The sequence below is a fragment of the Anguilla anguilla genome, chromosome 4 (genome assembly GCF_013347855.1).
Source record: "Anguilla anguilla isolate fAngAng1 chromosome 4, fAngAng1.pri, whole genome shotgun sequence".
Taxonomy (NCBI): domain Eukaryota; kingdom Metazoa; phylum Chordata; class Actinopteri; order Anguilliformes; family Anguillidae; genus Anguilla; species Anguilla anguilla.
In genome coordinates this window covers 30104239-30118436 of record NC_049204.1, presented here as the reverse complement: position 1 = coordinate 30118436, position 14198 = coordinate 30104239, and the positions used below count along the sequence as shown (strand labels likewise).

Below are 14198 nucleotides of genomic sequence, written 5' to 3'. Positions count from 1 at the left end.
TGCATCTGACTCACTGACGTAATAAAAAAAAAACATTTCTGTCACAGTTATTTCAACATTGCACTGTTTCACAGGCAAAGCAGTTTTGACTTCTATAAAGCTGTCAAATGTCCTATGCACTAAGGTCTGGTTCAGCCTGTTATGCTATACTAGTTTACACCCCCCAGGGCATCTGACTAAATCTCTCACCCATTACATCTGGCGGTTCTCTCCAAATTCCTCAAATGTCAACCCGTCACCAGCTGCTTGAAGCTAACGGCATTTTACATCCCCGCTGGTGCGCTTCGGGGACACGGAGCCAGCCCTCACAAAACTGCAGCTGGGTTTCTGGGGATTCATGCTGTAAACTGAAACAGATCAAGCAGCCTTGAAGCTATCATGTCCAACAATTCAGCGTGTATTCTTTTATTTATTACAATTTTTATTTTAAGGCACAGAACAAATCTCTTAGATGTAAGCAGTAGCTTTTCATATGATAATTTCTGTATGGGGCAAGAGCTCCATTCATTGCATGAGAATGATATCCCACAAGGACCGCCAAAGAAACACAGCACTACCTGCAAGACTGTTCGTAATGTAATAATCATAGGCTGTTCGGACCAACTCATCTTAGGCAAGTGGCCCTTTTTAAATATATCACCTGTTAAAATGTGTCATAGGATGAAGCAACAAATTCAATAAACACCTACAGGCTTACTCTGGTAATATTGCACAAGCCAAATTGGGGAATTCTATTATCTTCCATCCATTCAAGCATTACATTTGTTTTGGCCTTTGTCTCACCATGTCAGCCAACGTCCAAGAAATTTGGCACAAATTCTCACTTTTACAGACTTCATCACACCCTTGGCAGTTTCTCAATCTGGACTTTTTTGGTCAGCATTAAGGCCAATTAATAAGGTTACCTTTAAAATATTCAAGCCGTAAATGTTACAATGTATTTCATAAAGCTAAATGATGATGTGACACATGACAGAAAGTTACCGCAACACCCATTTCTGTGGATCACTAGACCTTCAGCGGGGATGTAAGCAAGGCAGTGGTACGATTGTACTTCTGGCTGTAAGCCTTTTGAACAAACATGTTTCTTGGAGACCTTTGAGAGACACCGACCCAAACTGCAAAAATGCACATGCAGCTTTAACCAAATCTAACAGGCATTTCCAGCCGGCTCAAGTCAGGAGAATCTGCCTTCTCCCACTGTGATATAGCTGTTCCCACTGGCCAGGATTAATCTGCTTCTCTGCCACGTATGCACAAAGCCTTCACTATGAAGTCTTAAAACAAAAGGCCCTTTGAAATCCACAAGAGGATGTCTCTTGAAACATAACAGACACAACCGATGCTCTGAAAACTGTTAATTGGAAAGAGGAACCAGCCACAAACAAAAATACAACAATTATGATGGATGTTAAATGAATTTGTGAGCGGATAAGTGTTTCAAGACATGTTTTAGTGTACTTTTATAAATCAACATTATGGCTTTTTATAGTAAAACTTTATACAAAGGTCATATGAACCATGTAACCAACAGATATGAGGAGGACAATCAGAAAATGCAGAAAAAAGGATGAAATATTCCATAAGTAATAAAAAATAAACGAAAACTACATTCAGTTGGCTTCATGCTATAGCTCTTTGACTTAACAGTCTCTAATGTTTATGGTGGTGGTGAATACATATTTTTAAGGAACCTACAATTTAAGTTGAAATTCGAATGGACACTTTCCCCAACAGCTCAATTATAGTCTATATCCAAAATACAATACATATCTGATTAAAAAAAAACACATTTCTCAAAAATTTATAACACATTAGTTCTTTACAAAAGACAGTAAAAATTCCTTCACAAACAGGTCATCACATACAAAAGATCTTCGCATGTTGAGAAACCACCAACTTGTATAAACAAAACAAAAAAAAACAAATTCCCTCTATAATTGCAATTTTTAAACAATCTTGTTTTGCTTTTCACTTTTCTGGGTATTTGGACAGTAACTGTAAGTTATATAATCCTTTCCCAGACCCCATTAAACTGGCCTCATACATGCCATTACATTGCAACAATTATGTAAACCCAGCAGGCAAGTAAGAAAATAACAAACACAGTGAGCGTACTTAAAACATCAGTCCCTGCAGATGCCCTTACATCACCCCAGCAGAGCTGCAGACACACCCCCCATCTGTCACTACAACTTCTATTCAAAATCACTGCACATGGCCAGGGAACTGCTCAGTGAACTGCTGTATCCAAGGTAAATACATTCCCCTCTATGAAAACACATGAATTATTTTTTTAAAGGCATTGTTCATCAAATGACTCAGCCATTAGATGTTGTGTTTCCTGAAATGTAATTCTAAAGCATCTCAACCGATTACTGTAAAACATGTTTAAGTACTGAGGCTGGTTCCATATAAACAAATCATTTATGAAATAGCGGTGATATGCTTATATTTTCATGTAGATGGATCGACAATTGCCATCCATCAGAAAATACACAGCCAGTGTAACAAATAAGTTAACCCAACAGTGAATTGTTTTCCTTTATATAACAATCAAATCAAACAAAAATGTATAATAGAACTATATATAAAAGCTGAAATGCTAAGAATGTCCCATCATAATTGCAGTGCAGCAAAAATGTAGTGAAATGAAAATCATCATCCAACTAAATAAAAATATTTTCAGCCTATATGAAACCTAATGTTACCATGCAGTACTGTTTGATATAAACAAGGCAGTGAATCAGTGAGCTTTTAAACAGTGCTCTGAACGCTATTCCAAATAACAGCATCATGCTATAAGTTTCTTTCTAAAAAGAAATGCTAGCCTTCAGGTTCCCAATAAAGGAGATTGCAACCCAACCAGCTCTGAGTAGGTGGACTGTAAACATTACAGAAAAATACAATGCAAATCTTAGACAATATCTAATCCCTCCAAAAACAAACTTTCTCAGGGTGGGTCACCAGTTTTCCCAAATTCCCTTTAAACGCATGTTATTCTCTGTATAATTTCAGTTAGTGTGCAAGAACAACTGAGAGAGGAATGAAGCTTGGTGCTTATGAAATAACGACCTATAGCCTGGTGTGGTCTTTGCATCGATGACTGAGAAATGACACCTGGCATCTTAAATAAGATTAGTGCCTTTCTGTCTTTCCTTCAGTATTTCAAAGACGAAAGCCAACGGTCTGAGCTGCGCTGAATTTGGAGGAAGGAGGGTCAGGGAGTGTTTATACAACACAAACGAGACACTAACCTCATCACTCCCAGCCACTGGGGTGTACCGTTACTTTATGACAACATATCAGGGGAATGCGACTGTTTTTCATTAGGACAGTTTGGTGAACGCAGACCGTTAAACTGGGAATTGGCTGGCTCGATTTTTTGACAGATGCCAAAGAGAACATACAGTATTAAGAGTTTCAGGTTGTACGATAATCCCCTTGCCTAAGAACACTGTTGGACAGGCGAACTAAATCTGCCTTATTTGATCAAATAAGGGAAAGGAATATACATTCTGACAGGCACAGTAAGCCTACCTCTTCAATAAAGACAGTACTTTCTCAACAACAGCGTCACGACTGTCATTATAACCACTCTGTCAGTTCTGGCTTTCATACATTTCTACTGTCTGGGATCCCAAACCGACAAAAAGATCAAAATGGTACATCATCTCATTAACTATGAATATTATTTCTAGAGTTCTTCACATGACTGGCTATTTGCCTCAAAATGGTATTTAATGAATGACTTTATGGGATGCCCATTAACAACATCTGCCATCCCGTTCCACACTTCTCTCAGAATGAGACAGACCTTCATATTTTATTTTTGCAGCTTAAATTCAATCCAAATGGGCTGCCTTGAACCACTTAATATCAAAAACTCTACCATATGAGGCTTGAGGTAGTCCCAGTTATTGATGACAGGAACAACAACTAAACAAGAAAGATGCTCTACTCCCTGTTAACTATGCCATATTATAAATGGCCAACCTTGTATATGATTCTCTGCAAAGTCAAATTGCAAGATTAATGCAAGTGTCCACTGACCGAATCAGACCTTCATCAGAGTGAATGAGAAAACTCACATCACCAACATTTGTCCAGCACACCTCATCTCATGCCCATTTTTACCTTTCAGCACATGGCAAATGGTATTTTTTTACCAGTGGCTTTAGAAATAGGGAAGACAAACCATATTACTTTGCACCGTGCTGTTTATTGCTTTCCAGGAAATGATCTACATTTAATCATCTTCATTTTTGTTCAACAAAACTACTGAAAGTTGAGAAACTACCCATTCCATAGGAAGGAGATGTTCACAGAACTGATCAAAGCTAACCGTTTTCATGACTGGATCTCAACTTGGATCACATAAAAGCCATAATGAGAAATGGAATGGAATCCGCAGTGTATACTCAGTGGGGGATAACTGCACGGATCTGAGAGCTTTTATTGTGAAGCAATCGCTGCCGGGAACGAATCAGCGCGAGATGGAAAAAGCTGCCCTTTCCCAGCACACAAACACACACAGAAGAACTGCGGCTCGCGCGCCAAGACCCACCCAACGACAATTAACACGGAGACAACACGGCACGGCACGGCAAGCCCAGCCCGCGTTTCACGGGTCCGACCGCAGCGTTAAGCCAACCAGGGCCCGGCTCACAACTTCCTGATGAACGCGGCGTGACGCGCTCCCGGTACGAGGCGGAGAGAAAAACACGCGCGGCGCGGCTCACGTACAGCGACGGGCGGCCGTGATCGCGCGCTCGCATCCGGCCTGCCTCAGGCCCCTTACGCCTGGGAGTTCTGCTGCGTGTCCACAGAGCTGCTATGCGCTAACTCAATTAGGAAATGCCACAGGGGGATTCATGGGCTCCCTCAGGCCCGGCTATGCACTGACTCATCCATGAGCTCCACAGCGAGAGATGCAAACCTCCCAAAGAGCAGGTGCCAACAAGTTCCAAGTAGGAAGTACGCACATCCAAAGTAATGCCAGGTGTACAGTAGACTAATGAGAAAGGGCACCCTGTGTTGCAGTCGCTACTGAACTGAAGGTGGCGTTTTATTGTTCAACCGCGAATGCGTGCTGGTATCATTTATCCTCATCACAAACTACAACTACCATCTACTAAGCAGCGCTGTGGCACACTGCTGCAACCTGGGGGCTGAGAGAACAGAGCAAGTGCAGTGATGCAGGTCCACCACACGGCGGCGCTCACACTCACATCTCCGTCCATCGCAGCGTCGCTGAGGGTCGTAGGCGTCAGGGGACGCGTGACGGCTGCCACGGGGGAGAGCGTCGGCACGGCGACCAGGCGGTTCGGGAAGGACAGGACGGGACGGGGGCAGGGCCGGCGCGATCTGGGGACCCCGAAGGTGCAGCACGCCGGCCGGCTGCGGTAGCACCGCCGGACGTCCTACGGAAAGGAGGGAGCGGTCAGGGAAACGGCAGCGCAGCCTCTGTCTCCACAGCCAGAGCGAACCTCACAGCACTTCACCTTTCAGCCGGGCTGGTGAGGTCAACTAGACACTAAAACACTTCCCTTTATGACAGCGCTGACTGCCTTCTGACAAGTACCTGCTCAAAAGCAATGCATCACTTAATTAAAATGCCAGATCAGAATGCACACAAATAGAGCAGTGGAAACACCATTTCAGTTACACTCAACTCAGTGCTTCCCAATCCTGTTCCTGGAGCGCAACCGCTTTTCACTCCGACCCTAATAAAGCACGCCTCATTCAGCAGCCAGAGATCTCTTTGAGCTGCTAATTAGCAGAATCAGCTCTGCTTTGTTAGGGTTTGAAATGAAAACTGACAGGATGATAGATCTCCAGGAACAGGACTGGGCAGCCCCGATTAAACTCAGTAATTATTTAAACAACACATCAAATAAATGATTAAATATGAACATAATGCCATTATAAAGTAGTGATTTCCTGCAGTAAAAAAATGAATTCATTATTTCATAGATGTTACAGAAGAAAGACACCAACAGACAAAAGTAAGGAGCAGAGTGGGGCTCATTGTATGGAGCACCAGTACAGCGAGGTTCAGGGGAGCGGGGAAGTGCGCGCCGCTGAAAGGGCTCCCCCCGCTCCTCTCTGTGGGAACAGGCAAGGGGGGACAAAGAGCGCGGTGCGCAGGGTCTGCCACCATCCCCATGGCGATGGAAGGCATGTTGCCTCCCCGACGGCCCGGAGTGGAGGCGGCCTTTCGAGCGAGGAGCGCTGAGAAAGTTTACTCGGATCACAAGCGAAGATTCCTTTCTGCCCGGAGAACAGAAGGCTCGCGCAGGAAGGGGGGGGGGGGGGGAAGAGGAGGAGGAGGAGGAGGAGGCCTCCTCTCTGAGAGCGGAAGGGGAACTCTGCACAGGGTCAGGGCTCCCATGTGCCACGCGCTCGTTGTCACCGAGCGACCCAGCCACGCCCCCCCCCCCCCCCCCCAAGGTGCCCCAGGTGTCCAGTGACGGCTATTCTGAGACAGCGCCCACACAAGTGCTTGAGTCAGTGTGCGCACCCCAACTAAGCACTCATTCGCATTGCATTCACCTTTCTAGATCAGAGCAATGGCTGACTGTACCCACTTTAGGATACTGAGAAGGAAAATAAATAAATAAATAAATAAATAAATCGCTCAAAGCCTCACAGATGTTAATGTGAAGGTCAATGCAGTTACGTAAGCATTCTTGGCCACCCACCTACTTAACCGACACACAGACACACACTACAAGATTTGGCTTTGGCGTTCCACAGGCCAAGCCTGTTTTAGGCTTCCTGGTACATGCAGAGCCTTTGGCTCAGGCTGCTAACTCCCATGCTCAAATGAACAGTCGATACTAACAGGACGCCGCTGTGCTATCGATCCACAAAAGGAGAAGGGGCGGAGCCCGTGGCCACGGTTACGCATCCTCCCTCCCGGCCCAATTCCCTGCATCCCCAGCAGCTGCGCTGCAGCCTTCTCCCGAGTCATGTGGTTGGCGGCCCTGTCCCAGCGTCCCCTCGGTCAAACGCTGCCTGCAGCGGACCAGCGCAGGAAGCCCCGGGGCTGCTGGGAACGCGGTAATCAAGTGCAGCTGACGCGCCGGACCCGCTGGCTCGCCTGGAGACGCAAGCTGCTCGACGCTTAAGTCTGCGCTTTCTTCTCCGAGGCCAGGACCGAGACCGGCGCCCTTGTGTGGTATTACAGGAGCCCACACAATGGGTTATCCCCTTAAACGTGGGACTAACCCTCAGATAACGCTGCGCAATCTGCCTCCCAGTGAACATTACCAACATTCAGAATGAAAGGCAAATGGGTCCTAAGCATAATAAATAGAGAAGGTTATTTTAATTTAAGGGTCCTCAGCAGGAAGTAACTGTCAGCCGCATTTTCACAAGTAGCCGGATCGAGACGGGAGATACGTTTTGCATGATCTGTTGTAGGTGACTTTGAGTCCGGTTTACTGTGAGGAGATCCCATGCTGTATAGACAGGTGAGGTTAGTGTGTGTTTAAGAGAAGTCTCGGCTGTTAAAGTGGATAGAGAATCAGACACTAATACTAATCTGATTCTCTGCTTTAAGATAAGCCAATGTTCCGCAGAAAAGGAGCCACTCAAATGTGTCTATGAAAAGCAAGTTTTTCTTTGGCCGTAAATCTTAATAATAATGTGAAGTGTCAAAAACAACAGCTTTAAATTTAATTTTCTTTATGACCAATGCCCTGATGACTCAGGAGAGCTGTGGCCAGATTAAACATATCCAGCACCATTAGAAGAAATATATTAAAATGGCTGAAGAAAATATTTCCCTTTAAAACTCTTCCAAACCTAACACACGTTGTGTATGTCAAGGGCAGTCTCACTTGGATCACTGGTGGACAATGATAGGAGCTCTGTGGGCATATTTTATTTCACCGTTGAGAGTAAATACAATCCATGGATCAGCTCCCATGAGAAAGCTTATGAAATAAAGCCAAACGAAGAACACTTTCATCTTCCGTTACACCCATATTTATACAACATCCCTCCTCGACATTTCATTGACCCGAATATGGCACGATTTTAAGAATCTTTCATCAGCCTGATTTAAGCATATTGCCACACAGGAACACACTTGCACGGGCAGTACAAACATATTTGGCCTTTCATATCTGAATAATAACTTATTATGCCATGAATGCCAATGAATGGGTTTATATTTTGTATGTAAGTTATATCATTGGTAACAGGACAACCCTAACACATATATATATATATATATATATATACACACACACATATAAAATTAATTTTAAAAAGATGTTGGAGTGACATCTACTGGTCACTCATGAGCACTCACATTGTTAATTCCCTCTGCCTACCTGTAGGCGGTGCAGTGGCTTTGGGAATATATCTCACTCTGGTAATAACAACTGAAAGAGTTACACAGCAACTTGGATGAAACTAAAGTCACTGCCTAAGAAAAAGCTAAAATGTTTTGAGCTCAGGAGTGTCATAGTAATAGAAGTGCAGTCTAAAAGTAATCAGGTTTGGCAAACTACTCATTCCTTACAAGCATGTCCTTTCAATGAGAAGACCTCAAACAAACTAATTCAAGAATTAAATTGTTTTGGTGGAAACTAATAACAATACCAAATACACTAATAAATCAGATAGAATCATCCGTATTTAATTATGGTAAACTGAGCATAAAGCTTTCTTTAATGAGGGCAGGTCTGTGTAAACATACACTGCTAAAGCACCATGCACCATGAGGCAGAAGATTAAAATTATTTTCAAAATAAGGCGTACGTTATATTTTCCATTACGAGAGGTATCCACAAGAAAAACCTGACAGCAGTACTGGGATCAGTGAACAAAATAAGGAGATAAAAGCAGTAGAGTGTTCACAAGAATTTCCAATAAATGAGCATGACATGAACTGCAGTATGTGACAGACCGGCGCTTCATTACACCACGTCATCTTCAGTTCTCTTCCCAAAGAAATGCCTCAAGACTGAGAACTGGGAGCAGGGTGAGTGCGGGCTCTTACCAGCAGGAGGCGCTGGCTGGATGCTGACAGGGGCTGGTTTGGCGACAGGGAGCACAGCCTGGAGGGGCTGGATGATGAAGGTCTTGGCCTGGAGAGGGGCAGCGGAGTGGGGGATGGGCATGGCCATGATGACCGGTTTGGGCTGGATGGACACCTTGGGGGTCAGCTGAATGGGCCGTTTCTGAGGCAGTGAGGATTTGACTGCAACAGCACAAAAACATTTTAAATCAAACGATCACAGATTGACACAGATTGTTTCTGAAGAAAATATGAGGACTTCCGCTGTGCGAACAAATATACCTGATGGTCAAATACTTGAGATACATGGACCCAGAAAGGAGGCTACGCTCACTTCAAGGAACACGGTTATTTGTACTGACATATTCCAACAACTTGCATGTGAAAATTCATATTGCATAAACAATTAGAATAAGGGTAACAGAGATAGAAGTGAACATGGTTCTGGAAGGTTCCATTTGAAATCAGCATTAGCAGCGATGGTGGTGCAGACTAGGCTTAGCTGGAGCTGGGAGGACATCATGTCCCTCACCTCTGAACTGACCGGCTCTTCTCTGAGGCTTCCTCCCCAGGGCAGATTCGGAGGAACTGAAGGACTCAGGGGACATGGACGCAGGGGACGGCTGAGACTGGGGGGGAAACGGCTGGGACTGGAGGGACAGCAGCTCGTCCTGTGGGAACACGACACAGGGCACAGAGAGCGTGAGGAGCACCCCCCGGTTCCAGAGTCCTGCTCCAGCACCTTCACAAACATACCTATTCAGTCCACATTCATTAGGGCCCAATGGTTTTGCCTCAAAAGTGCCTTTGTAAGGCTTTTACAGACCACTGTCATTGTGCGCTCACTGTAGGGGCCGTTTGGACAGCATGGGAAGAAGAAACTGCACATTTGGTCAGGTCACCCGGAAGACCGCGCTTTATCTTCTCTTTTTGACAAGGCTGCGAATCCAGCTGGTCGCCAAATTATGCTAATATTGTCCAAGTTGTCAAAGGCCTTTTATTAATGAGGAGGCACATCTCAAATGGCCTGCGGTTAATTAGTCTGACGATACGTTGAGGAGATATTAAGACGTTAATCAACGCGCAAAGACTTTTAATTAGCCACTCTCACCAAGTGGGCATTGTAACAGATTCCGCCCGCCTTCCGAGCGCAGGAGCAGCTGGCAGAGGCCGGCGAATCCTGGGCGGGCTCCATCTGGGAGGGCTCCTGGAGGACGCCAGCCTCGCCAGCGGGCGGTGACACTGACAGCCACGTGACAGAGAGGGAGCGGCTCTACTTACGGACAGGCTGCAGGGGGACAGAGCTTCCACTGAGCCGGGGGAAGACACGGAGCTCAGCGTGGGGTTCGGGGAGAGGGAGCCCACGCTCATATCGGCATCTGTATAAATGAGACCGAGGAAACCGTCACTGTGCGTATGCAATTAAGAGGACTAAGCGTCTATAATTGGACAGCAAATGAGGTTCTTGCAGTAAATTCTGAATAGTATTTGCATGTAGCAATACTGCATATAGATAAAAATGTTTATCTTCGCTGATATACGAAGAGCTTACCTAAACAAAAAAAAAAGGATGCAAAATTAATTGTATACAGTGTTTTTCAATGGCATCCACACATTTAACTGAAACATTTTGTTCCAATTACTCTTTAACATCAGTGGGGTCAGCCACTGAAATCCCTTTCCCATGTCCTAACCGTCAGTCTGCTTTTAATTACACAGTAAAGCTTCAGTACTCACCTTTAATCTAGAAATCTGAGAGTGTACAACAAGCACACTATCTACTGATTATGCTACGGAACAGTCACACAATAGCAGACAAGAAGCATGCAACACAGAGCACATTCACAACTGCAGACATGTGCAGCGGTGGAATTGCCTTACAGATCACCTTTCCCTCAGCTCTTCCTGGGTCACACTAACGGGTTGCTTATAAAACACTGGACAATGGCCTGCACCTCTTATCCCGCACAGGTGCGGCTCTGTGCGTCTAAGGCAGCTGCCAGGAGTCCAGTCAATCGGCCACTTCTGCGCTGGTCAGGTTTTACGCAGGTGGGGGTTGAGTTACCTGTGCAGCTGCTGCTGGTGTCTCCACAAGTGCCCGAGTTCCAGAGAGGCAGGTCCAGGCCCAGGTCCAGATCAGGGACCTCTCCAACCTGAGGGACAAGCAAATCTTGGTCCTATTTCCTTTGGTATCCTTACAGATCTCACAAAATGATGTATTCCCTGCATCTGTGTAGTTCATTCTACTACCAAAACCCAAATTCAATAATAAAGGCAAGGGTAACTTCACCATAAATTTAGAAACAAATGTTCCTCACTTCTTCTAAAGTAGGGTTCTGCATTGAAACACTTCACCCAAAAATGTATTTATTTTAATGCATTTAATATTTGTTTTTCTTTGGTGGTTTTGCTGCCTGTTTTATGCTCTCTAGGACTCAAACAAATCCCAAAATGCATTGGGACTTTTCTGATTAATACCGGTTACAATTTGCTTTATACAGAAATCCATACAGCATTTCATTGTCAGCTGTAATAATCAGAGCCTAAAGGAGACCAGCAAGGTTTTTATTTTACCCAAACACTTATTTATGTAGTTTTGCTCTTTTGTTTGAAGCTTGCTTTCTGGTTGGCTTGCTGGCATTTCTAACACCCAAATCAAACACAGTTATCTTAAGCTGCTTGTACAATGTCACTGAAAATTACGATGGCACTCTAAAGAGCAAGAATTAGAGAAATATTCTTAATTCCGGATGTGAAAATACTGAAAGCATGTGGGCTCAGATTGTGACCGTGTTCAGTGGTTGGTACACTCACGTAGGCCACATCCTCCAAGGCTCGCAGTAGCTCATCAGCATCCCCCATGTCCTCCAGCTCATCAAAAAGGCTGAGGTCTGCACCAAGAGACGACCAGAAACCACACAATGTTATCATAAAGTATGCATTGCAAAAGTCATTGGTCAAGGGTTTTAGCAACAACTAGCATTAAAAGATTTATTTGGAAATACAGCTAAAAAATAAAAGTACCATACAAATCTAAGAGCGCTTATTAAGGCACAATAATTTTAATGTACAGAAAAATCTTAATAAATGGGGTGCAAAGTAAATGAACATCTTGAATGCACCTTGATAATGTTTTGATAAGAAAGTAAAATTCAGCAATAATTATATTTTAATTATTCTCAGTTATACCGACTGTCACAATCCCAAATCACAATACAAACTTTCCTTTGATAACCTCTTGATATTTCACCACTGAAGCTCCCACACTCTCAGTCATCTGACAGTACCTGGTTCTCAAACAACAACCTCCTCCTCAGCACTTCTGTATTCAAATACCCTCCCCCCCAAATCATACCAGATCTTAAAACCGCTCCTTAGATGGATTATCATAGATTATATAGTCCCAGTGGTTACAGTTTAATAACCTGGTTATAAAATAGCATGGGAACTGAGACAATTTACATTTCAATCTTAATCAATATTAATATTTTGTACTTCAGATACCGTTGGACAAGTACTGGATATCAGTATGGGTCCAGAAAACATGTGCAGGTCAATGAGTGGCTGCGGCTCACGTTTTTCATACTCTCGTTTATATTTGATCTAAAGCTATTTAAAGGTGGTGTTATAAGCTATTTCATTGCAAACTCACAATGCACTACTTAATATAACTGTTACTGACTCCCATGTTACATTTCTTCATATGCATGGGTTATCGAATGACAACTCAACCGGGGCCATTTCCCAACCCCTTGTAATTTTGTTATCAGTTTTTTTTCTCCACTTTATTCCGAAACCTAGATTAAAATATCCATAAACTACACAAACCTTTTTCAGGTAGCCAACAACTTTGCAGGTTTATTCTATTTCTAGCCGTTAACGTCACTTTCATAACACCTGTTCACATTCTCCAGTATCATAAAGTGGACGCGTTTTGTACCTGGGTTGTTGCTTAGGGTTCATGATGTTTCCAAAATAGTCCTCAATTTCAGTCACTCAGTAAAACAGTCATTCTCATTGACGCCAAGCTCACTAAATTTCCTTTCGTAGCAATAATAGGCAGCCACCACCCATTAAACTGGTAATATAGCCACTGTTCTATTATTTTCGAATGCTTGTTTTAAGATGGTTATCTTGCTAGCGTTTGCTACATGGATAATATTACGTGTCACATTAGATTATCCATATTGTATCTTGCTGGCTAGTCATTTAATGTTAGCTATCCTTAGCTAGTCCGGTGAACAGTTCGTTTTTTGGAATGTTTTTCAACATTCCAAGTCAGTGTTCTAGAACTTATTTGCTTTCCATTACCACTAGTGATTGTTACACCAGCATTATAACGTTCAGTTAAGAAAATTATAATCACATATTTGTGATCTTACACTTTAAAGGGCTTGGAATACCAAGCTAACGAAGGCAAGCTAATAACTGTGTGGATGCTGTTGGCCACTGATGAGCCGAGTTTCAAGCACTTAAACTGTAAATGGACATCGGCTAGCTAGCTAACAATCTAATAGGAAACGTTAACGTTATATAACCTCAACCTCCGGTGCTACTTACCCCATTCGCCATCTTGGTCGATACAAATATCTCCTGTATCGCTATTCATCCCAATGTGGTGTTGGTTTACGTGGTTTTCGAAGTCTAACATTAAATCTGACGCCATTCTCTCTTGAATACATTAGGTACAAATACAATTTCAGTATACTGTTACAGTTACTTGTTAAGTTAAATCTCTTCTACAGCCAGACCATATCTGTCACACGCTGTTCCTGTTTCTGATGAAAATAATACACGTCATGTTTTTTCATTAAACTACGGAAAGATCTGGTGGACAAACAGTGTTTTTGTGTGTGTGTGTGTGTGTGTGTCTCTGTGTGTGTGTGTGTGTGTGTGTGTGTGTAAAAGCAGTTAGCCTTGTAAACCGTAAGTGAAATTTCACAAAGTTACATCAGAAGTTTGACATGAGTTGTCTCAAAGAATAGAACAGATCGTTTTGACTAAATACAAGTACAAAGGAGTTTAACTCATAATGTTAATATGTGTCCTAAACATATTAGTTTGCCCTTCTCAAATGGGTAAAGGTTTCCTCAAATAAATAAAAAAAATATATATTTTTACAGTGGAGTCTGCCTTTGTTTTGAATCACAGATTGTCGATCCAC

The 14198-nt window shown here is 43.3% G+C and overlaps 1 protein-coding gene across 1 annotated transcript in view; it reads right to left on the bottom strand.

The window, feature by feature from the left end:
- The window catches only part of atf6 (activating transcription factor 6), a 43931-nt gene extending 30053 nt beyond the window's left edge, over positions 1 to 13878 (bottom strand). The window contains exons 1-8 of the mRNA XM_035413706.1: positions 13595 to 13878; positions 11849 to 11925; positions 11100 to 11187; positions 10316 to 10413; positions 9567 to 9705; positions 9017 to 9217; positions 5364 to 5423; positions 5232 to 5332 (exon numbers count right to left, since the gene is read on the bottom strand). Coding sequence (XP_035269597.1) covers positions 5232 to 5332; positions 5364 to 5423; positions 9017 to 9217; positions 9567 to 9705; positions 10316 to 10413; positions 11100 to 11187; positions 11849 to 11925; positions 13595 to 13700 — 870 coding nt within the window. The 5' untranslated portion in view covers positions 13701 to 13878. The remainder of the gene's footprint in view (positions 1 to 5231; positions 5333 to 5363; positions 5424 to 9016; positions 9218 to 9566; positions 9706 to 10315; positions 10414 to 11099; positions 11188 to 11848; positions 11926 to 13594) is intronic.
- Between the last annotated feature and the right edge of the window lie 320 nt (positions 13879 to 14198).